Genomic DNA, 22,784 nt, shown 5'->3' on the forward strand with positions numbered 1-22,784 from the left:
CTATAGGTCAGCGCTCCCCGTACCACATTCCTGTTCTCCCCAAGGCCACCGCCGTGCTGCAGCCTGGCTTTCACCTCCCCCGGATCAACTCTCTGGGTCTCTTTCCCTGCAGGTTGCAGCAGTAGATCACCCAAACACCGTCTCAGGGGTGAGATGCTTTCACCCCTGCGTTAACCACAACACAATTCTTTTTCCGGTTAGTCTTGAAATGTCTTTTCCCCTGGCGCTGCCCAGTTGGTGTTGGCAGTACCGATGGGGGTGGCCCCAACCCTACGGCCGTGATGGCCCGATGCGATGTCTGATGGACGCGTGTGGAGTTTCAGCTCATGCCACAAGAGGTCTCACGGATTTCATTGGGACCATCAGAGGAATAAAATCCCGCTTCATGCGAGCAGGGGTAACGCTCATGGGACCTCTCCGAGGCAGGTGGAGCGCAGTTGTGTCTGGGCTCTTACTTTCCTTGGGAACAGCCCTAAATCTTCAGCCTGACAGCCCCTGAGCCGCTCTCCGAAGCTACTTTATGCCTGGTGAGACAGCTGCACGTGAAAAGCAAATGGCCCTCATCGTTCCCGGCAAATCACTCAGAAGACATTTTTATGGGATGCTTTGGGAGCCGGTGGGTGCAGAAAGCCCACGGCCACGGGGCACAACCCTGCCTGGGGCTGAGCTGCTTCTTTTATGGGGTTGTACCCATCCCAGTGCAAGGCAACCTGCTTTGATCCTTGCCTACAACCTGCAGGAGACTTTGTGGGAGCCACAGCTCCGTGGGGGCAAACCGTGGCCCCAGCACCGCATCCTGCCCACGTCCCCCCGCCGGGGCTGCCCCCACCCTCCCAGCACCCACGCAGGGCCTGTGGCTGCATAGATCTCAGCTCGGCGCTTTGAAGTCGCCAAGGAAGAGAGTTGTTGTTTTTGTTTGCGGCGTGGCTTATCGCCACGATGCCTCCTGCCTGTCTCTCGCCGCACGGCTCCGTCCTGCCGTCCGTTCAGCCCCGCTGCCGAGGACCGCCGGGCTGCCAGCGCTGGCTGATAAGGATGATGGATGGGGAGGACGCTGGCTCCACCACGGCCCGGCTGTTTTCTGGGAGCCAGAGCCAGCCCAGCGCTCCCTGAGCCCGGAGGAATGCGTGTTTGAGAGATGGAGAGCCGGCACGGGATGCAAGCGGCTCCCTACCCGACTGAACCCTCCACCAGCCCCGACACTGGGTGTTGGTATCACACGTGGGTACCCCCACATCAGCCAGGGTCCTTTCCGTATCTCCTTGCCCACAGAGCAGGGGTGGCAGTGCAGACCCAAATCCACAGCCTGGCAGGGGGAGTGGGAGGGGGGAGGAGATGTCCCCCACCCTGCTCTATCACCTCCAGGGTGTCTCTGCAGCCCACCCTGGTCCCCTCCGTGGGATGAGGGCAGTGGGTGGCTTTGCCAGGTGATGGGGGGTGGCACCGCACCTACTAGCAGCGGCCCGATGGCATGGGAAGACCTGCAAGTGGATGGTCCTCGCTTGTCATGCCAGGGAGGTGGTTTCATTTAAATTCGGCTTCCTGGGGCTGGAGCGGGGCTGAGCAGGCTCTGCGCACCTTGGTCCCTGAGGTAGGGTGTAGTGGCTTCAGCATCGAGGGGTCCCTACCCTGGGTTTAGGGCATCCCAGCTGGGAAATGATGCTGTGTCACACCCCTTCATATCTGGGTCTCCCCAGCCTTTGGGGAAGCTCTTTGCAGTGATTTTCAGAGCTGAGCCGCTGCTAATATACCTGGAGCAACTCCCTGCGTGGGTTGGCTCTTGTTCCTGACTCAAAGCAAGCCACGGGAAACATTTGCATGCAGCTACTGCAAGGACCACGTCGTAGTTTCTTCGCAATGCCATTCTTGCTTCTCTCCCTTACTACGATTTTTCTTTGCCTCCACTTGACTCAAACCTCCCTCCCTTTTATATTTCTTTCCCATTCCCTTTCCCCCAACCTGCGCCATGGAGGACTAAATGCCTCTGCTCCCAGGTTTGAGCTGCAGAAAGCAGCCAGCCCAAATCCCCTTTCCCTGGCAGGAGTCTGGATTCAGTCCCCTCTAACGGGCAGGATAACGAAGAGCCCAGAGCACGGAGATTACCACTAGCCCATTCCCCAAAGCATCGCTCACTGAGTCATGCCAAATGCAAACCTGGGATAAAACGCACTAATTGCAGTGTCTCGGTCAGACAATGGAAAAATCGGATGCCTTTCCACGCCAGCCTCATTACGAGGGTTTCTTAAATGGAGGTTGTGCTTGTAATTAAATAGCCATATCTTGGCTCCCCAAGACAGGAGGAAAAGGCAATTTGAAAATGTATTAAAACAGGGAGTTTGGCAATTCTCCTGGATTTAGAACAATTCATGGATTTAAATCGTTCCATTTCAAGTATGTGTGCTTGCTTTCAATGGAATTAAATAAAGATGTGCAAGATGGAGGGAAGGCGGCGCTTTCCTGGATGCTTTTCCCTTGCCAGCTATCAAAGGAAGGGGTAATACTGGGCTCTGAGAGCTTATTTGGTAGCAGCGTGTTTTCCGGGCTGCTCTGTGCGGCTGACGCTGTGGCTGACTCAGCTGATGAGTATAGGAAAGCAAGAAGTCCTATTAAAGCCAAATTTTCCAAAGTTTTTCAGCCTAGCTTCTGGTTTTATGCTTACCTCCTGCACTCCCTACCCTGTTCTGCCATCAGTGGGACCGGCTCCCCGAGCACAAACCGTGACTGTCTGGGGATGGACAGGCTCCTCTTCTCCAGCTGCTTTTTCTGCAGGGATGCCACATTAAAAATAATAGTCTAAAGGCTGATAACAAAGGACTCCTCAGGCACCATGCCTTTATACACACTCTTTGATTTGGCATGAAACATTGGTAATATCATCATTATACAAGTTTCCACATCTACAGGGAGAAACGCATCAGATATTTGAGAACCACATGAAAACCTAACACCTCTTTTACTCCCAGAAAAGAAAAAAACACCCTTAATTTCTCTTTAGACAGCAGCTCTCATGCTGGGAAGGTTTATCTTGGCGATAGCAGTCAAAGCTCCTCACTTGGCTGTGGGTAGCTGCTGGGGAGGAAGGGTCCAACAGCACCCCAAAAAGATGTCCCCTCTTTTAGGTAGCTCCAGGAGAGAGCAACCTCTTCACAGAGAGCATTTGCACACACCTTTGCCTGCTTGTGCATTTATTAGTCACTTATTTTAAGGCCAAGTAACAGAAAAATCCTCTCCCTGCTCCCTCCGGCCCCATGTGTGCGTGTGCGTGTCAGTGGGCAGCTGAGAGGTGAACGGGAGATGAACTATGAGATGACTTACTCGGGTAGCAGGGAGGATGGAGGAGTAGTTTGAATCCAGCCCAAATCCTGAGCTCTGTGGGCTTGACATAAGCATTTAAGCCTTTGGTTGGGATCTGGTGATAGAAGAGGGCTGGAAAGCACATTTCTTTTGTGGTTAAAGGTCCTTTTGTCGGTCCATAAATCCAGAGGGAGGTCTGTTTATTGTGTTTACTGCAGTTACCTAACCTGTGAGCCTCCGTGTAAATCATGGCAAGCCATGATTTAGAGGGGAGCCGGTCTCCCTGTGGCGTGTGCACCGTGTCCCTGCCCAGACCCCCACGCAGGCAGCGCGCTCCTCCAGAAGCCGGGAGATAAGAGCAATAAAAGCTGCAGCTCTCTCTCCAGCACCACTACCGCTTCATTTTTTTTGGCACGATCACGCATGGCTGCTAACTGATGGAAAGAGGAACCCGAGCGCAAATTTTTTTTTTTTCTTTCCTTATTTTTAGGAAGCAGCAGGCATTTCCCAGGGCTCCCTGGCTGCAATGTCCCATTTCCACCCCACTATTCCCAGGGATGTCCGAGTGCCGCTATCTGATGGGGCTTGGCCAGACGAGGAGGTGACCAGGCTGATAACCCCCCTGTGGGTGCCCGGCGCGGGCAGCTGCTAACCCAGCCTTCCTCACCTGAGAGGTGCTGACTCCCCGGAGCCGAAATCGGCTGCCAGATAAGGGAGCGACTCCCAGATAATGGCGCCAGCTGCTCCATATGAGCTTCCCAGCCCCCCGGGGAAAATCGCCTGTGTTATCTGTCTGTACGGCATGGAGAACAAGACGAAGAGGATGGTTCGGGCAACTGAAGGGGAAAAAAAAAATCACCTTTGAAACCCCGTCCCTGGCATGCCAGGCTTGGACATGCAGGTTTGGCGATGGAGGAGGGATGATGCAAAGCTGGAGGACAGCAGCCAGGGAGCCAGTTCACCCTGTGGGGAGTGAGTCCCCAGCCTGGGGGGGGGTCCTCACTTCCCACAGCCCGGGGTCCATCCTCCAGTGTCCCTTCAGCCCTTCCTCCACCTCCTCCCGCCTGCCTCCATTAAGCAGCCGCAGGATTCCCTTGGCCTTCTCCGTTAGGATGTTGCTGCCAGTTTTGATGCTAACCATTGCGCTCCCCCGAGCCCCCCCCGTTTCCAGGCTGGAGCGGCACGGGGGGGGGATCAGCCCAGGTCCTCGCTGTTTAGTCTACCGATCAGACTGGTGACAAGGAGTCTAGCAGCTGGCAGAAAGCACTTTTATAATTGCTCAGATGCCGGTTTCAAGCTGTTTGCCCTGTGGATCTTTAAATCCTAGAACGGGGAGAAGAGGAGGATGATGGGCAGGGGCATGGGTGAAAAATGTTATATCCCTGGCATTGAAGTCTGGGCAGCTGGAGAGGGCTCTCTGCTGACTTCAAATGCAGGATTTGGGATGTTGGTCACTGGGAAAGGTAAAGTGAAGGGGCAGCTGGGCAAAGCACAGCATTGTCCAGGCAGACCAGGTTGGCTCACTCCACCTTGAGGTTGGAGCATCCTTGGCTGAAAAGCTGGACAGGCAGCGCATGGCTCTGGGCATGAAGATGCACATACAGATGTGTGTGTGCATTTGATGGCCCCTCACAGGGAGGGTGAGGGTCTGAGGACCCCCCAGCCTGGAGCCCATGGGCAGCTTGGTCCCTCCAGTCCCAGCCGCGATGCAGCGTGATGTCCTGCCTCAACTTCAAGGCTCGAAAGGTAGAGGACCCCATGCCCCATGTCCAGCAACAGATGAACCTCGTTTGCTGGAAACCAGAGCTGCGTTTCTGAGCAAAACAGACGGCAGAATTCTTTTCTGCATGCAGCATCATTGAGAGGCACATCGGGGCTGGCACGTGCCGAAGGTGGAGCCCAGATGGCCAAACCTCACTCAAAACCTGCGAGTTGTCTGGCTGGCTTCACGTGTGCACTTGAGTGTGCAGGCAAAGCAAGCGACCTAGGGTGGTCTTCAGGGCATTGGGGTTCCTCCTTTGAACACCGATTAAAGTGCTCAGGGTGGGATGTAGACGCTCAGAGGAGTCGGCGCAGCGGCAGGGATGATGAAGTGGATGGTCCGACGTGGCCAAAGAGGTGGGGGTTGTTTTCTCTAGAAAGCCGGAGACGTAGAGGGACATGATAAGAGCCTTCCAAGACCTCCAAGACAACAGTGATCAATTGGTCTCGGGGTCTGCTGGAGTTGTGCCAAGATGTAATCAACTTAATTTGCAATGAGAAAGCTCAAAGGTTAGATATTAAGACAAACGATTCAGGCACCGTAGAAGTCAAGCCTGGGCCAGGTTACATGAAAGGTATTTTAAAACCGAGCTGGATGAGGCTGTGTGGGGAGCAGTCAGGAGCAGACGTGGGGCTTGGAAGGACTTTAATCCCCTGAGCTCAGTGATCAGGCAGGGGACACACAGCGGTGCCATGCGCCAGGAACATCCCTGTCCCACCTCCCTGGCTGTCCCCATTCCAGCAGCTCCATGTGTCTCCAAACTGGCTGGACAGGCTTGACCCAAACCATCCATCCCTCTGTCACAGCACAGCCTGGACCGTTCCATGTTCCCGCAGCAGCTCCTGCCCTGCGGTGGGACGGGGACCGGCAGGACCTCCCCAAGCTCTCCCACACCCCGCGGCACCCCTCCGGAGGTGGCATTTCTAAGCCCGAGAGAGGGAAGCTCAGAGGCTTTTAGACACTTACAAGCTATTTTACAGGAATTTTCTAAGCCTTGTTTTGGGCTGGTGCCTTTTGGCATTTTAAAGAGAAAAATTATGAGGGGGCTGAGGCTTATTAAAATCCAAAACTCGACCACTCCTGCAAAAACAACCCTGCTTGTTCCAGGCTGGCTTTTATGGCTGTTATATGTGTGTGATAAAAACTGGCTGGGGCTAGCGGCAGAGCGGTGTGGCTATTGCCATATCCCAAACCGCATGTTCACGGGTGTGTTAGTGATTTGCTGAAGCGCTCCGGCTTTGGAATGATTTCATTCAGAGAGGGTGGGGAGCAGTGCTCATTTGGGGTTTCAATGGCTCTTTTCACATGAAGTTAGATCTCTGGTTAAATAAGCAGAATTAATCAAGATTAGTAAAAAGAAAAGCACTTTCCTCCCTTTTTGGAGGGTGGCTCTGAGGCTGCAAGGAGCATGCACGCTCCGTAACCACCAGCTGCTGCAAGAAAACTCCCAAATCCTGTATCTCCCCAAGCCCACACTCCTGCCCGCATCCTTTTGGTCGGTGCCTGCTGTCTGCTGGTGACTAAGGAGGTTTATCTACAGGGCTTTGCAATCAAAGGGCTGCGATAGGCAGGGTAGGATTAACCCCAGAAGGGGAAGAAAATCCCTCGCCGGCCTCCTGCCCCATACATCAAACGCAGCGGTCCCACAGCTGATCTGCAGCGTAGCCCAGCAGTTAATCACGGAGGAGCACGACTCTTTGAGACAGAGGAGACCTGAGATCTGGCTCCTCCAGTCCCCAGCCAGGCTGGCACGGGACCCTCCATGTACCCCCCTGGCCTGTCCCAGCCTTGTAGCTCCCATTGATGCCCATCACCCTCCTCTGGGCTGCCCTGCAGAGCTCTCCCACGCCAGACCCCATTCGGGCTGGATGTCCATTTGGCATCGCTGTTTATGCAAAAAGGGAGCCTGACGGGACGTTTCGTCCCATGGCCGTGGGACAGGTCAGGGATGGGAGGTTGGGATCGGGGTGTCGGATGTGGCCACTCCGGCTGCGGAGCCTTCCAACCTGCCTGGCCGTGGGCAGCTCCAGCCCCTCGGCTGCCCACCGAGCCCTCCTGCAGTCCTGGCAGGGCCTTGGCCCCACCAATTTAGGGATCAGGTGCAGGATGGCCAGGGGACCAGGCGGGTCGTTGGCTCCATCTGTTGACAGGCAAATAGAGCAGCCAGCATCAGCGGTGGGCTGGGAGAGCTGCTCTCTGCACTGCTGGGGTGCTGTGCTGTGCAATGTAGCGCAAGACAGTGCGGTGCTGGGATGCGGTGCTGGGATGTGGTGCAGGGATGCAGCGCAGGGGTGCAGAGCAGGGGTGCAGTGCAATGCAACGCAATGCAGGGCAGCGCAATGCGGTGCAGGGCAGGGCAGTGCAATGCAACGCAGGGCAGGGCACTGCAGGGGTGCAGTGCAAGGCAGCGCAGCGCTGTGCAGGGGTGCAGTCTTCCCCGGGACCAGAGTGCCTCCCTGGGGATGCAGCAGTCTTTAGGAGCAAAGCGAAGCAGAAGCCATGGTGGTGAAGGGCAAGGCAGGGAGACCCGGCTTCCCGTAGGAGTGTCAGGGACGGTGGTGAGACCAGGGCCCTACGGAGCTCGGAGGGGATGAGCTTTGGGGAGAGCCCTGTCACACACCCCTTTACTCCCCACATCGAGGTGGGAGCTTGGAGGGGGATTGGGAGGGAGATTGCTACATCCCCTTACCCTGCAACCAAGGTGGCTTGTGAGGCTGCCCTAGGACCCGTCCTTTGGCTTCCTCTGCCTCACTTCATGGCCCTGTACGCGGCTTCCTCCCATATGGTTTCCATCCCATGGGCTAATGCTTATTGCTGATGATCCTTTTGAAGCTTTTCCCAATTACCATAAGAGGCAGCAGCCTGCAGCGCAAACCCCACAATCCAACGTGTTTATGAACTTGCTACCTGTACGGTTCCCCCCTTCCTTTTGGACCAACCTGCATCTCCTGCACCCCAGCCCAGCCCTTTCCCTCCAGTGCCGAGGAGTGGATCACACCTGCTGCAGGCTGGCGGCAAAGTGACGGGCTGGGGACAGCCCTTCCCTGGGCAACGCCACCATCCGCAAGTGGCACCGTGCCACACAGATCCCCCAAGAAGATTTATCCCCACCAGGACTTCAGAGGAGAGTGATGGTGGCCCTGGGAGCTGGATGGACGCATCAAGGAGAGCGTGCACAGATAACGCTTTGGTGCATTGCTGAACACAACAACCAAGAGCAGCTATAATATCTGTCTGGCAGGTGAGTGGTCCCTGACTAAGCAGAGTAGTTTGATATTTGGAGAAAAGCTCAAGGGAGTTTTTATGGGGAAAGGTCCTGGTTTTGCAGCTGTAAGGATTTCCTTAGGGGAGAAGATGGCCATCCCTGCCCTGTCCACAAGCCATCCCATGGCAGGCAGCCGGCCACGGATCCTCCAGGCTGAGCTCTTGTTATCCACGGCCACCTCCAGTTTAGAAGGAAACACCCCCGGGACCCGCATGGCAGCCAGGAGGGGAGTAACCAAACAAGCATCAAGGATTAGTGCTGCCACTCTGCCAGCTGCCAGCTGGGCATGTTTTCAGGCAGCTGCTCGGTGACAGCCAAACCTCTGGAGAGCCAGCAAATCCCCCCGCCTCCCTTGGTCCATCATCCTGGCAGCTCATCCTCGCTGGTCGTGGAAAGGACTAGTGCTGGAGCGAGACCGTTGTGTCGGGTAGGATGCGAACGGCTCCCAGGGCGCAGGCAACACTGGCAGGCTGGCAGCAAGTGGATCCTCCATGTATATCCCTGCCCAGCGCATGGTGGGAATGCAGGACCCCCAGGGAGGGCTCTGCTTCGTTGTCAGTGGTGCCTGCTGAGTGGCACAGGGTAATGCCTGACCCATAAGTGATGGGAGCTGAAGGCCAAGTGGGTAAGCCCAGCCTGTCTGCAGCTCCGTCTTGTCTCCGTGCTCATCCGCAGTGGGGAAAACCCCAAAGGAGCGATGCGGGATGCACGTGTTGCCTGTGCTGCAGGGAATTCCCGACCACGAGTGACCGCCAACTGCTCAGCAGCATCCCTGGGCAGGAGGTGACCCAGGACCCACCGCAGGGCCCAGCCAGGGGGGGCTGGATTGGGCCAAGCCCCGAGTGGAGCCACTGGCCACAGTCCACATGTGCCACCCCCTGGACACTCGGCGTAAACGACTGGAAACCAGCGGATCCCCCGGCAGAAACCTCCAGGTCTGGCTGCTGGTGGTGGGAAAGGCAGATGTTTGGCTCCTCTGGGACTCACCTCCCAGCACAGCGGGACCCAAAGGGGCACCAGGGCTCAGAGAGGGACCCCTGGACGAGGGGTGCCTTAACCACAGCTCTGCCAGGCACATCCTCCCAGCCAGGGTCTCACTGATTTGGGGGGGGGGGTTTAGTTCTCCCATCTCTGAGGAGCACAGGGCACTGCAGGGAGCAGTGAGGTTTAGGAACTGTGCCGTTAAATTCTCTCCAAATTTGCAAAAAGCACAAAACCTCTGAGCTTTTTGACCACCGGGTTTCTTCCATCTCACCCCTCTCGGGGGGTAGCTGAGGTTGGTGGCAGCTGTGGTGTCTGTGGAGCTGAGATTTGGGGAAATGGGGGGAAAGAATCAGCTCTCACCTGCCCCGAGAGTAGAGGGGACAGAAACAAAAAATTGCCTCTTTTGGGAACCCATGGAAAATGGGATTTTATATACATTTCTTGCACATATAGAAATTTGCATCTGTACATACACAAAGACTATTACTCTTGCAGAAGCGTCACTGTTTCACCTGGCACCGGTGCTGTGCGATGCCAGCTCCGGGAGCTGAGATGCTATCTCAGGGACTAGCTGGCATTCCCAGCCAGAGCCAGGGCGTACCAACCCGTACTGCACTGAGGACACCTTGCAAATGTCCCGATGTGTTCCTGAGATTTATTTCTGGGCCGAAGCCAGGCAGGAGGAGGCTTTCTGCAGGCAGCTGCCTGCCAGCGGAGCTTTCCCCACCCCGGGCTACCTGCTTTTCAAGCAAAACCTTTGCAGGTCAAACACCTCCCTTTTGAAAGGGGGAAAGGGCTGGTTTTAATGTTTGTTGGATGACAGGGAAGTCCCCCAGCTGAGAAAACCAGTGGTCTGGGTTTCCCTGGGAGCTGGCCGGGCGGCAGATGGCAGCAAAGCCGGGCTCGGGCTTCGGCTCCGCTCCCGGGGCTCTCCCGCTCCCAGGCCTCGCCTGGAAGAAGCCAGCAGCAAGCATTTCCATCGAAATTGATATTTCTTGCCAGGCGAGGGACTTTTTCCCCGGTTCTGCCATGCCCTGGTTGCTTTCCCGGCAGGAAAGGGGAAAAATACTGGCAAATTCAAGCTGGCTCTGGGCGGCTCCTCGTCCCCAGCCGTCCCAAAACAGCCACCGTGACCTCGCCAGGGCTCCGTAGGGCATGGTGACAGTCCAAACTTCTGTCTCCCTGCCCCATCCTGGGATCTCGTCCTTCCCGGGAAGGATAAGCAATTCCCACTGCATCGAGTGGCGGTTTCTGATCCCTCTCAAGAGAGAGCCCTGAGGGCCAGGGAAAAGCAGAAAGGCCTCCCCCTGCAAACTCTCTAGGAAAAAAAAAAAAAGGCAAAGTGCAAGGCTGTGAGAGCCATAAACAGGTTTTCAGTGGGTTTTCCATGGCACCTGCCCGATGGTTGGGAGCACAGCCAGAGCCCACGGGGGTGCACAGCTGCCCAATGCAGCAGAAGCTCTCCCTTGGCAGCCAGTACCAGGGCAATGCCAGGAGGGGGCCGAGGACACCCCCCTTCTCAGGATGCTCTAAGGTGCCTGTTTACAGGGGTGGGTGATTTTTCTGAGTCACAGGTTGGGGCTGGAAAGCACCCAGCACTGCACCACCAGCCAGCCAGAGGCCTGGGGCCATGCCACCCTGAAAGAAACAGTGGGGAAAAAAACTGTAACCCCTGGCAGGGAGCTGGGAGCATCTTCTCCAGCCCACTGGGCTCCTCTAACACCCCACTTGGTTAGACACGTTTAAAAAATAGGGAGAAAGCAACATCTGCTTTGAGAGTGCAGAGCCCCTGCTGGTGGAGCAGCTCCTGCCAGGAGGGTGGGCACAGGGACGGGGTCGAGTTGTCCCCAGAGGCATGGTGGGGGCTGCAAAGCTGGGCCCAGGTCCTGCTTCGGTGCTGTATAATTTTAGGAAGCCCAAGCCTGGCCACAGGGGCACACGAAGGCTGCTGCAAGCAAGTAGCGAGTTTCCGACCCTGCAAGTGCCTCCGAGTGGGGGGGAGGTGGTTGGGACCAGCTGGGGATGCTGGTGGTGGAGGATCTGCAGCCCCCGGTGCTGAGCCACCCCAAAATACCTCTCTTTTACTCCCTGGCTCTCCTGTCCCTGGAAGCAGGGATGGGGGGATTTCTCCTACAGGGGCTCAGGGGCAAGGGAGGGAGCACCCAGCACTGGCATTACCAGTTCCCCAAGGATGAGCCATATGGGGAAGCCCACCACAGCTGCATGATTTTTTGGGCTGCACCAGCATCTGCCACGGTGGGAAACTCTCCCCGTCAGAGGCAGCCCCCTCTCTCCCTTGCCAGCTCTGCCTCCTGGGGTGCCGAGTTATCTCCGGCGTTGGGATCCTGGGTGCCTGTGTCACCCCACCCAGCCTGGCTCGCCAGAGATGGAGTTAAGAGCTGGGGCTGCCCTCTCCTGATTACACAGGTGGGTGCGGAAGCTTTTATCGTGGGCAAAGCCCTGCTGCCTCACTCAGTCCCTTTGGCCGCTCCCGAGAGCCTCGTACTCAGAGCCCGGCTGCGCTATCTCTTCTCTTCATGTGAACCGCACGACTTGCAACCTGCCTATCTGAAAAGCAATGCTGAGCTGGATGGGGTCCCTGGCCTCTGCCCAAGGGAAAGTGCCATTTGCCACTACCTGGGGAACTGGTTCTTCCAGGGAAGGGTAGATCCTGATTGCTTTCGTGCTAGGTTTGTGGCCCCCTGAACACCAGCAGCTGCTCCTGGGACAGGTCCAGCCCCGGAGCCAGCTCCAAGCCCTGTCCCGTCCCTGGGAGTGGGATGAAGGGGCAGGATTGCCCTCCAGCAGCAAGGAGACCTTCAAGATGGGATGAAAAGGGTTATTCTGTGTCTTAGAAAATGTTTAAATGTGAGCATTCGACCTCACTGCAATTTCCTCGGGGGTTTTCCTGGTGTTAGGGCTGTCACACAACCAAGTAGGTCACTAGAGGGGTTGCATGGAGAACGGCTTCACTAGGCAAAGCATCCAAAACAGCAGCACTTGGGGAAGTTCCATGGGACCACCTTCCAGTGCCCTGTGAAAGAATGGTGCCATTTCAAATAGCCCCCAAAGATCAGTTGGGGCCCCTTCATCAGTCACAGGATCCCGTGCTTGGAAAGAGGACAACATGGAAGTGTTTGGTCCCCCAGGGAGCATGGGGAGGGGGAGACAGGCTGGAGGGCCCTGGGAGGAGGTATCTGTGTTTGAAGATCAAGCAGATGACATGCCCGGGTGCCCCACAGTTAGCGTGAGCACCAGCGGCTCGATGCTCCAGCCTCCACCAGTATTACTGGCAATTGCAATGTGCTGTCACCACGTGCAGAAAGGCAAAAAGTGTTCACTAAAGTAAATTATTAAATTAACAGCTAAGGCAGTACAGCTGCAGCAATGACCAGAGCTGGCACAGGAATCCCAGCGCTGCACGGAGCAGGATGGCTCGTGCCTGCCGAAGGGAGCGTGTCGGGCAAAACCGCCTCTGGACCCACTGGGAAAAGGAACGGGGGGAGCTGGTGATCTGGTAGGTGCAGGAGGGGAGGGCTGTGTGCGCAGGGACTGACGCTGCCCCAGGGTTTCCCCTCTCTGGTGGCCCTGTCCCACCAGGCAGGAAAATCAAAAGCAGCCTCTAACGTGGCTTTTGTCCTTCTCTCACGTACTGGGGAGGTCTCGTGCCCCACCAACATTAACCGTCCCCGGCTGCTCTGCAGGCTCCAGCTGCCATCCTGCTCCAGGCTCCGGGCCACCATCACATGCTCCTCCCTGCTCAGATAAACTGTGGAGATGTTTTGGTTTGGCACGAGCCTTGGGTTTGCATCTTTAGCAGAGGAATTACAAAATAATAAGATAAGGCTGTAGACTGGAAACAAGCTCAAAAAACACTGTTTCAAGTGTAAAGAGGTCTCTCCTGCCTGGCAGACTTGTGGAGTGATCTTGGTTTAGGACATAAATTCCTGCCAAGGATTTCTGGAGAGCTGGAAAGCCCTCACTGCTGCCTTGGAGTGGTCCTGTGCTGACCTTGTGCTGGCTCTACTGAAACAGAAACAAGATTTTGCTGTGGAATTGGGATCTTAGAGGCAACTTGCAGGGGTGGAGAGGGGCAATATGTACGGTTTTTTTTCTGAGGATGGAGAGGACCTAAAAGGTGTCTCTTTCTGAAGAGGATGAGCTCCTGTCTGGCTCCTGTTGCTCCCACTCTGAGGTCCTGGCCCTGCTTGCTGTTGAATGAAAACATGTTTAGGAACAAACGAGGTTAGCTGAGAAGCATGAAAATCAGACAGACTGAAACACAGGTGAGAAATCCTGGCTACGACTGCATGCAGCTTCATGTTGCATTTATTTTGCTCATGATTTAACTTCAAAGTCTAACAACCAGCCTGGCAGGAGGTCAGATGCCCTTACAGGTCAGCACCATCCCTCTCGCCAGATGAGAGAAGTCTCTCCTATCACTGCAGAATTGGGCAGCCAAAATATAACAAAATCCACCTGCAAATTCTCTATTTCTGGCCTGAGATCCCCTTCAGCCAGCATGGCTGGAGCTGGTCAGTAGTTGTCACTACTGCAACAACCTTCATCAACTAACATCATCAGGACTCCTTCATTTGCTTGATATAATTGATATTGCTTGATATAATTGTAAAAATGAATGCATCAATGCAGAACATAGCCACTGCATGCCCAGCTTTGCAATTAAACTTCCCATCCCACATTAATTTCCACTGACAGCGCTGGAGGCAGAGGATGTCTCAGGTCCCTGGGCTGGGTCTCTTTTTCCCTTGTTGCTCACTTGGCTGTCAAGAACCTCAGGAGCTTGTTGGGAAGTACAGGGGCAGAAGAGGCAAGGCCGAGAATAAAGTCATAAAATACAGTCTCTTGCAGTCTGGACTCCTGGTCCACTGGCTTTCTGTGGGCAGTGGATCCAGGATCCTCTGGGATGCTTTACAGGACCATGTCCGTGAGCATCCCGCAGTCTTCTTGCTTGCCCCCTGGAGCTGGGAAAGCAGACATGTTATATTCTGGGGTTAATTAGAGATACTCTGGTTGATGCCTTTGCAGCTGCTGATCTCGATGAGTCTGACAGCAACAGCTTCGGGCTGACTTTTTAAAATCACTGATGGAGCAATTCCTTTCCATTGCTCCCGTCTCCAGAACCAGGTGAGGCTCTCCAGCCCTCCCGAGGGCCGCTACAGAGCCAGGGAGCTCCCTACAACTTTCCAGCCACTACAGCATTATCTGACATTCCCCGTCCAGGTCTCTGCAGGGAGAGGAGTGGTGGGACGAGAGGGTTCCCCTTGCCCAGGCCAATCTCACTCTGCTGTCCCCAGCCCTGTCACCCCTCTGGCTGCTCGGCCGAAGGGATGGCTGACACGGATGCCGCACGTCCGCCCCTCCGCAACCCATTCCCATCCCCGATAACGTCCCTGGGGACAAAGCATGAACATGAGCCCTTTTTGCTGCCGTGTTTGTATACACAGACCTGCTGCTGACACAGATCTCTTAATCCCCCCGCCTGTGTCCCACGGACCGTGCTTGTACAACGGTGGCCACGGCTGGGTGCTGGCACTGCAATTTACTGAAGCCCTTTTACCTCTGACTCGCTGATCAGCTGCTGACAGGGTGTTATCGGGAGGCTGCGGTGGGCTCAGCGGCGGTGCCAGCATCCTGGCTAAAGGGACTGTCCCCAGCTTGACTTGGTGGCACCAGGACGGGCTGGCAGGTGGTGGGGAGGACCAGCGTGTGCTGCTCCGTGCTTTGGCATTGCTTTGCTTCCCGTTTATCATCTCTCCCACTCTGTGGGCTTTCAGCTTGGAGGTGGAGGTGGCTCAGCTCACGATTCAGCAGGCTGATGTTTCCTTTGCACCAGCAAAATATTTGGGAAAGCAAACACAAAGCTGGCGAGGCTGCGTGGGAGTTACAGCCAGAGATCCCGGCTCGCTGCAGGGCACAAGTGGAGAGGAGGGGGTGCTCAGAGCAGGCTGGGGCCGTGGCCCTCCCCGCACCCTGGGTGCTGGGTGCACGGGAGAGCGGTGCTGGTTGGTGAGGGGCTGTCGGTACAGGACAGAGCTCTCCCCAAAAGACAGCGTGGGGAGGAAAGCCAGGAAAACCAGCACAGGGTTTGCAATGGGAGCAGGGATGGGAACAGAAATGCTTGCAGTGGGGGAAGATCCTCGTGACACCGGGAGCACGACAGCCCCGCGCAGCACATCTCCGCAGTTAAAGGGAGATCATTTAGTCACACCTGGGGGTCAGGGAGAGCCAGACATGGAGCTGCCCCCACTTCAGCCCCTTTGTTTATGTGCACGATGCAGCTCTTGGTCACAGAGAGAGTCGTTGTCCCCTCCCGGGGTCCTTTGCCACCCGTGGTGCGATGGCTGGTGCTGGGGGCTCATCCCACTGCTGTGGGTGATGAGAGGAGACCTGAACTCCGTGAGGGAGAGCCGGCCAGGGAGCTTGGCCCCATCATTTGGGACTGGCTCTTGGTGGGGTTCCTGCCTGATTCCTCCTCCTCTGGTACCCCCGTGATGCCCATCAGAGCCCCGGCCGCTGGCTGCTTGTGCCTGGCGCTGGGGTCGATGTGGCTGCCAAAGTGGAAGGAAAGCATCGAAGTAGGATGCCTGGCACCCTCAAAAGTTGGCGACAGAGTTCAGAACTCTTGCACACAAAATAACAAGAAGCTTTTAACTTTTCTTCTCCCTGTTTCTCAGTTCCCTAGCTATCTGAGGAGGAGAAGAGCACCTGTCGGATCCATGCGTATCGGTGCAGTGCATAAATCCTAGCATGCTGCCTGCCAGAGAAACACCTGGCAGCGATGTAATTGTGCTGTGGGTCAGGCTAGGATTTGAATGGCAAAGCCCAGGGCTTTGCTTTGACTGCAGAGGGGTAAAACAATATTTAATTAACTGCCAGCCACTGAAAGGAGCAGGAGTCCCATGGGAAAAGAGTGAATTTGCGGCTGTGCGTGGCGGATGGTTTTATCGTGAACGTACAACCTGCAAAGGGAGCGAACGAAGCTGCTGGGAGCTGCCTCTGATTTAGTATTTCATAACTTTGGTGGTTGACTCCAAGCCTTTTGGCTGTTAATTATCCTCAGGTGCTTAGAGGAAAATATCACAGCAATTCCACCCATAAATCTTACTGATTCTCACCTTGAGTCTTTGGGAGTTTTTAGGGCACCTGCACAAGCTGCCACCGCTTGAATTAATTGAGCTCTGTAGAGCAGCTGCTGGCTGGTGCCTCCTTGCACATCAGGCACGAGGCAGAAAGAGGTATGTCCCCGGCCAGCTCTGGGGCAAGGTGCTGATGGCAGAGAAACACGGGCTCCCGGGACTTGCAGCACATTGCCAGCACGCTTCGTTTCTCCGTGGGAATGGCACATCCCCGGCTGGGCTGAGCCAGGGGCCTCTGGGGCTGCTATGGGCAGTCAGGACCTGGGAGGGATGCATCTGAGGAACGTCTTGTCTGAAGCACGGAGAGCTTAAGGCATTTTGAAGAAGGATGCTAGAGCGTTTATACCTCATTTCTCTTTGTAGAAGCGTCTGAAATAATTTTGCTGAAATTTCTGATGGCAGAGCGGTGGCACAGAGGGTAAATATCCATCGAAGAAAATATCAGCCTTGGTGGTCAACTTATGCCATGTTTTCACGAGCACCTGGAAATTGAAATGACTTAGGGGACATGTTAAGCAACCTCGGGCTAATATATCTACAGCAAAATACACACGGTGGAAATTCTGGTCTAGAGGAGGTATTGCTCTCTACAGCCAATGTCATCAATAACCAGGAAATGGGGGTGTTTTCAGATTTTTTTCTTGAGCCGACAGGGTTATTTACTGGCTTCAGGAGAGTCCTACAAGAACTGTGGCTTTTGGATGAAAAGCTCATGATGATAAAAGCAGTTATGTATCATTAGATATTCCCCTCCTCTAATCCACGTATTAAAACCATGCAAAAAACTGCATAGCAGGCTTCAGATTTTTAATTACAGGATATTTACTCTCATTTAAATCTAACTTCTTAATACCAGGCAAATCCATGCGGCGCGCTCTCGACACAAACATGTTTGCAGCACCGCTTCCCAGTGGGCAGAAGATGGGGGGAAGCGGCGAGGGGCCAGCGGCTCCGCAGAGCTGATGGGAGCTGGTTTCTACCCCACGCATGGCATGAGTGCCCTGAGCAGCACGGTGCCTTCGGCTGGGCTGCAACATCAAACCGCCGAGCCCGAGCCCTTGGGCCATGGAGTCCTGCTAAGCGAAAGCACTTTTTAATGGAGATGTAATGGAACTCGTTAGTGTCTGCTGTTTTATTACGTAGGTTGAAAATTACTTATTAGTGCGAATGCATTCACTCTTCACGCTGATCGTTCATATGCTTTGCTAGAAGGGTTCAAGCGCATGTATCTCAGAGCCAGGGAGTATCTTCCATCTCTCTGGATGACACGGCCGCAGATGATAGAAAAAGCCTATGGGACTGTCCGTGAGCACTCGGTGTGTTCTCATCCCCTTGCCCCGGCAGGAGAAGTGGAGAGTCTGCTGCGCCAGCTGCGTGTCATGCTTTCGTGCATGGCTCCTTTCCCCAGAGCAGGGGCATGAGCTCTGGGGTTAAAAATCCGGAGCAAGGAGAGGTTAAAAGCTGGGTTAAAGAAGGAGATGTTGGAGGAGGTCTCTCCGGGAGAAACCTGCAGGAATGGGCGCTTTCTTCTGGTTCTGAGCTAAAGTGAGTTGAAATGCCAGTATGTGGGGTAGTAGAATAAAAGGTTTGGGTGTTTAGTTTTAAAAGTACTCGAGTGCTTTGTGATGGCCACAATGTGCCACTAAATAGGTGTCTGCTGGGGTTGGGAGGCACGTGCCATGGCAGGGTGACAGGGACTTGCTGGCAGCCTGCCCTCGGCCCCACTCACCGCTGGGGCTGCAAACTGGGACTGGCATTGGGGCATCCGTGTCTTCGTGGGAGAGTACCTGATCCAAGCAGAAATGGTTGGGTTAGAGTTTCCTGATGAGGATCCTTAGGGCAAGCTGGGTATTTTTCAGTGGGAAGCTGTCAGGTTTTCTGAAATTGCAAACTCCCAGTTCAATCTTGGGATTGTAACTGGTGGGCCAGAGACCTAGGAATGGTTCTGCGCCAGCATGCCACCCTCTTCTCAAGGAGAAGACGTTTCTTTTCTAGGAATAAGCTCTGGGTGCCCTTTGAAAAGCTTTTCCCCCGTGGATGCCAGAGGCAGTCCTGCAGTTTGGTCAGTGACGCTGCATTCGCAAGTCCCTCGGGAGCAGGACTACGACACCCCTCTGGGGCGGCTGGGTTCGCTGGAGGGCAGCACTGCAGGGCCGCTGCAGGAAAATTTGTCCAACCTTGAGTGCATCGTCCCTGACAATGTTCCTGCCTGGCAGGATTCACAAAGCAGGAACAACTACATAAATAAGTCAAAGCATATGACTCGGGCTAGGAAGTTTGGGCTTTTCTTGGCAAAATCCCCTTTCTCTTTGGCAAAGCATTAAAGGTGCCTGAGCCTTAATATTCTGCCATCCATGTGTAGAGCTTGGGCTTTACTCACCTCACCAGGGAACAGCGTGACCAGCACTGGCCGGCAGCGAGCAAGCTGGTCTGGAGGTGCTGGGGAGAGGAGAAGATTCCCTTTGGAGGCACGCTCCTGCTCCGAGCTGACTACAAGGTCGGCACAGCCCCTGGATGCAGAGAAAAGAGATGTGATCAGGAGCGTGCTGCAGCCCCTGATGGGTGTTCAGTCCTCAGGACCAGACTAGAGCAAAACTGTAGGAAACACGTACAACGGTGACCTCCTGTCCCCAGCGCCAGACAAAATTAGGCCAGTGGAACCTGAGAAAGGGGCTGAGCTACCATCCGAACAGGACGGTGGAGCTAAGGGGTGTATCAGTCACATCGGCTGCTTTGTGCTCCCCCCCCCACGCACACCCCTCGCTCCAGGCCACTGAATTAAAGCTGTTCCCAAAGTGAAGGTCAGGACACCGGCTGAGGTTGCCAGACCGGCAGAGGTGAAAGTGGGGATATTCAGGGCCAAGCAAGACCCAGAGATGCTCAAAGAGGTTACCGACCACCATCGAAGCATCTTTAAACCTCCAGGCCAGCATCAAAGCAGCCAGGCATCTGTGATAAATATGCAAGCCACGCTTCAGTCAGGGAGAAATAAGTAAGCTGTTGTACACGGGGCAGGGGAGCTCCTGCCCAAATCACTGCTCGGCAGAGGAGTTTCCCGGGAGACTGCTTCCTCGGAGCCTGCACAGGGCTGGAAGGCAGCAGCCGGAGCCGCTTGGCATGGCCCAGGGACACATCTGGGGTGAAGGATGAGGTGGAGAAGCAGGCTTGGGGATGGCAGTTAGGTGCTATCGTTGAATTTGGGGAAAGCAAAGCTGGGTTACTTCCTGGTGAATTGCGCTGCAGAAACGCAGCGACTTCTTGGCTGCTTCTCAGCGAGTCCCTGGAGCTGAGGAGCAGGATATCCCAGTGCCGTAGACGCTCGGCAGAGCAGGGGAAGATGGGTCGAGCAGAGGAGCGGGGCGCGTGGAGCTCGTTAGACACGGCTGGTCTGTTTACATCAGCTGGCGTTGGCGTACACTCAGCTTCCCTTCACGTGAAGGATGGGTGTTTGAGAGCTGACCAGCCAAGGCGATTTGTCCCTACGGCTGATGCAGAAAGGCTGCAACGGACTCTTCCCTTCCTCCCCCTTCACTCACGCATTTATTTTCTAGCCTTTAAAACACTGCCGAGGTTTGGCCTGGCTGGCCACCGAGTGAGCGTGGAGGGTGAGACTCGTTCCGCTCCCTCCTGTCCGGCAGCTCCGGAGCCAGTTTGGCTCTCAGCCACCACAGGCTCCTTCCCACTCACGTGGCAAGCGGAGCAGCGTCCCGAAGGGACCGAGGGGCAGGAACGCTGCGCTCCGGCTGGGGGACAGGACGGGGACCCCGCTGGGCTGCAGCCGCCTTCCTCAACCCGCAACGGGCTGCGCTCCCCACCCGAGGACCCGCTCCCAGCGAGGGTAAAGGGGTGAGCCTGGCTGGCAGGGAAGGCGACCCGAACCCATGGGTGCCGTGCAGCCCCCGAGCCGTGCTTGCGACCCCTTAAATAGGGGACTGGGCTATACGGAGTAGAGGACGCAGCTTGTGTTATTGCAGCTCAGGTATCGGCGCATCCCCGCTGCGTATTCAGCCAGGCCAGCAGCCAGCTGTTCTGGAGTTATAAATAAACTTCCTTTTGGAATTTTACCGGCCAAATTCTTCAATGTAGTGGGGATGCGGCACACGCTGGCGATCCCCTGAGCCAAGAGGTTGGATACTGAGGGACGCGGAGAGCCGAGGTGGTCTCGGCGGAGCATCCCTGACAGCCTGAGGCTCCCTCTGCGGATCCGCCAGACCCTTGGCGTCGTTCCCCTTCCAAATGGGGCGCTGAGCTCCTGTTTGCCTGGTGGCCTCTTCTTTCCTTCTTACAGCTCCGCTGTGAAATCAGTTTTTCATCCATCTCCACGCGCCGTCAGCTGGGAGCTACATCTTCAGTGCCCGGCCACGCTGCCGGCTCTCCTGCGGGGTTGGCACCGATGGCTCCCGGGGGCTACGGGACACGCCGGGGCTTCCAGAGGAACCTTTCTGCGGAGAAGCGGAGCGGCGTGCTCGCTGTCCCGGAGAAAAGGCCGGGAGAGGCTTGTTAGGAATAAAAAAAGGCAGCGTGTGAGTTCGACGGGTCGCGGGCAGCGTAAGCTGCCTTTGAAATGCGTGTACCTCGTGTGCGTTTACACCCGGGGGTCGGACCCTCGTGACTCGCCGGCCCTAGGAATTAGGGGACAAACACGGAGGACGTCAGTGAGCGACATCCCATCAGCCGGAGATCAGTCAAACCTCCTCGGGCCGGGGGTCCCTCCTGCCGGGCTCAGGACACGGGAGGGGGCTTCCCCAGGACGGGTTTATTTATTTCCCCGTGGACACGGACCGAGTCCCTTCCCGCACCTTCCACTGCGGACCAAACCACCCGCGACCGCCCGCTCCGTTACCCCGAGGGCCGCGGGGTCCCCGAGATCCCTCAGCTCCGGGTTGCAACGTGCAGCAAACACCCCCGCGGCACCCGTTGCTCCCCCCTCCCCGGTTCACACCACCGACCCCCGTCCCGTCCCCGTCCCACGCCGTGTTTCTGCAGCAACGGAACCCCGACCCGGAGCAGGGCCTCTCCCAGCCGGCGGTCAAAGACCACGGCGGCCGAACCTGCCCCCGCAGCGCGGAGGGACGGCACCGGCACCGGCACCGGCACCGGCACCGGGACCGGGTGCGGACCCTTTAAGCACCCCCCCCCCCCCCGCAACTCCTCCGCCGCCACCCGCGCAGCCGGGCGTTGCATCAGGCACGTGCGCGCCGCCGGCCGGCCGGCCCTCCCGCGGGGGCGCGCCCCGCCCTTCCCTTTCCCTCCCCTCGGCCGGCGGCGGCGCGCGGGCGCGGCGCGCGCCCCCGCCGGCCGAGTCGCGTGGTCCCCGCGCGCGTCTCCATATTGCGGCGGCAACGCGTGGGGGGGGGTGGGGTGGGGAGGGAGGGGGGGCGGGGCGGGTTGAAGCGGCTCCGGCGGGCGGCGGCGGGGCTCGGGGGCGCCGCGTGCTGAGGGGAGTTCCCCGGCGGGAGGCGGGGGCGCGCAGATGGCGACGCAGGTGGAGGCGCTGCTGCCCGGCGCCCCGCTGCTGCCCGCCGAGGAGCGCGCCCTGGTGCTGAAGCCGCCGCAGGACGGCGGCCGGGAGAAGGGCGAGCCGCCCATGGGCCCCGACGGCGGCCCCGCGGCGCCGAGGCCGCCCAGCGCTAAGCAGCAGAAAGAGGAGAGCAACAACCAGGAGAAGGAGAGCCTGCTGAGGGCCGGCGGCGAGGCGGAGGACGGCGGCGAGGCGGGAGGAGCGGGGCGCCGGGAGTTCATCGAGGCCCCGCCGCCCAAGGTGAACCCCTGGACGAAGAACGCCCCCGCCGCCGCGCCGGCGGTGAACGGGCAGTCGCCTCCAGGTGGGTGCCGGCGGTTGGAGCGAGGTTGGGGGGCTGAGGTGGTGGTGGAGGAGAAGGGGGGGGGGGGGGGTCGGTTGCGCCGCCGACCGCGCCCCGGCCGGCCGCGCCATGCGGCACGGCGTGGGGACGGCGCCGCGCCTGCGGCCTGCCGGGGAGCGGGGCCGCGGCCGGCGTGAGGGGAGCGCGGCGGCGGGAGGAGGAGATGGAGGACGGCGGGTGGCGTGGGGGGGGGGCGAGGCGGGGGGGGGGGGGGGGGAAGGAATCGTTAGAAGTAGGAAGCGGCGACGCCGTCCCTGGCCATGAGGCGGGGAGCGCGTGTGCGGGGGAGGGGAGCGCGGCCCGGCCCGGGCAGCGGCCATGAGGCGGCGGGGAAGGGACGGACGGACGGACGGACACGCTGAGGGCCCGCCGGCGGTCGCGGGCGCTCGGCGGCCCAAGGCCCTGCGGCCCTGGCGGCGGGCACGCGGCGGCCGCCCCGCTGCGAGCTTCCCCCC

General features: G+C 57.3%; 1 protein-coding gene and 1 long non-coding RNA gene across 6 annotated transcripts in view; one reads left to right on the top strand and one right to left on the bottom strand.

The window, feature by feature from the left end:
* Positions 1 to 17,263: 17,263 nt before the first annotated feature.
* Positions 17,264 to 21,542, bottom strand: LOC142044185 (uncharacterized). 4 transcript variants are annotated; one of them, XR_012654242.1, is made up of 4 exons: positions 21,415 to 21,539; positions 21,040 to 21,087; positions 18,846 to 20,934; positions 17,264 to 18,252 (listed from the first exon to the last, which is right to left on the bottom strand). It is a non-coding gene; the product is annotated as an uncharacterized LOC142044185 (long non-coding RNA). The 4 variants fall into 4 exon arrangements; XR_012654241.1 differs by lacking the exon at positions 21,040 to 21,087 and having other exon boundaries at positions 18,846 to 20,961; positions 21,415 to 21,542; XR_012654240.1 differs by having other exon boundaries at positions 18,846 to 21,087.
* Positions 21,543 to 21,862: 320 nt separating this feature from the next.
* LARP1 (La ribonucleoprotein 1, translational regulator) overlaps positions 21,863 to 22,784 on the top strand; it is a 48,577-nt gene continuing 47,655 nt past the window's right edge. For both annotated transcript variants that reach the window (XM_075056676.1, XM_075056677.1), the window contains exon 1: positions 21,863 to 22,290. In XM_075056676.1, the coding sequence (XP_074912777.1) occupies positions 21,939 to 22,290 (352 nt within the window). In that variant the 5' untranslated portion in view covers positions 21,863 to 21,938. The remainder of the gene's footprint in view (positions 22,291 to 22,784) is intronic.

This window comes from Buteo buteo, chromosome 24 (genome assembly GCF_964188355.1).
Source record: "Buteo buteo chromosome 24, bButBut1.hap1.1, whole genome shotgun sequence".
Lineage (NCBI taxonomy): Eukaryota > Metazoa > Chordata > Aves > Accipitriformes > Accipitridae > Buteo > Buteo buteo.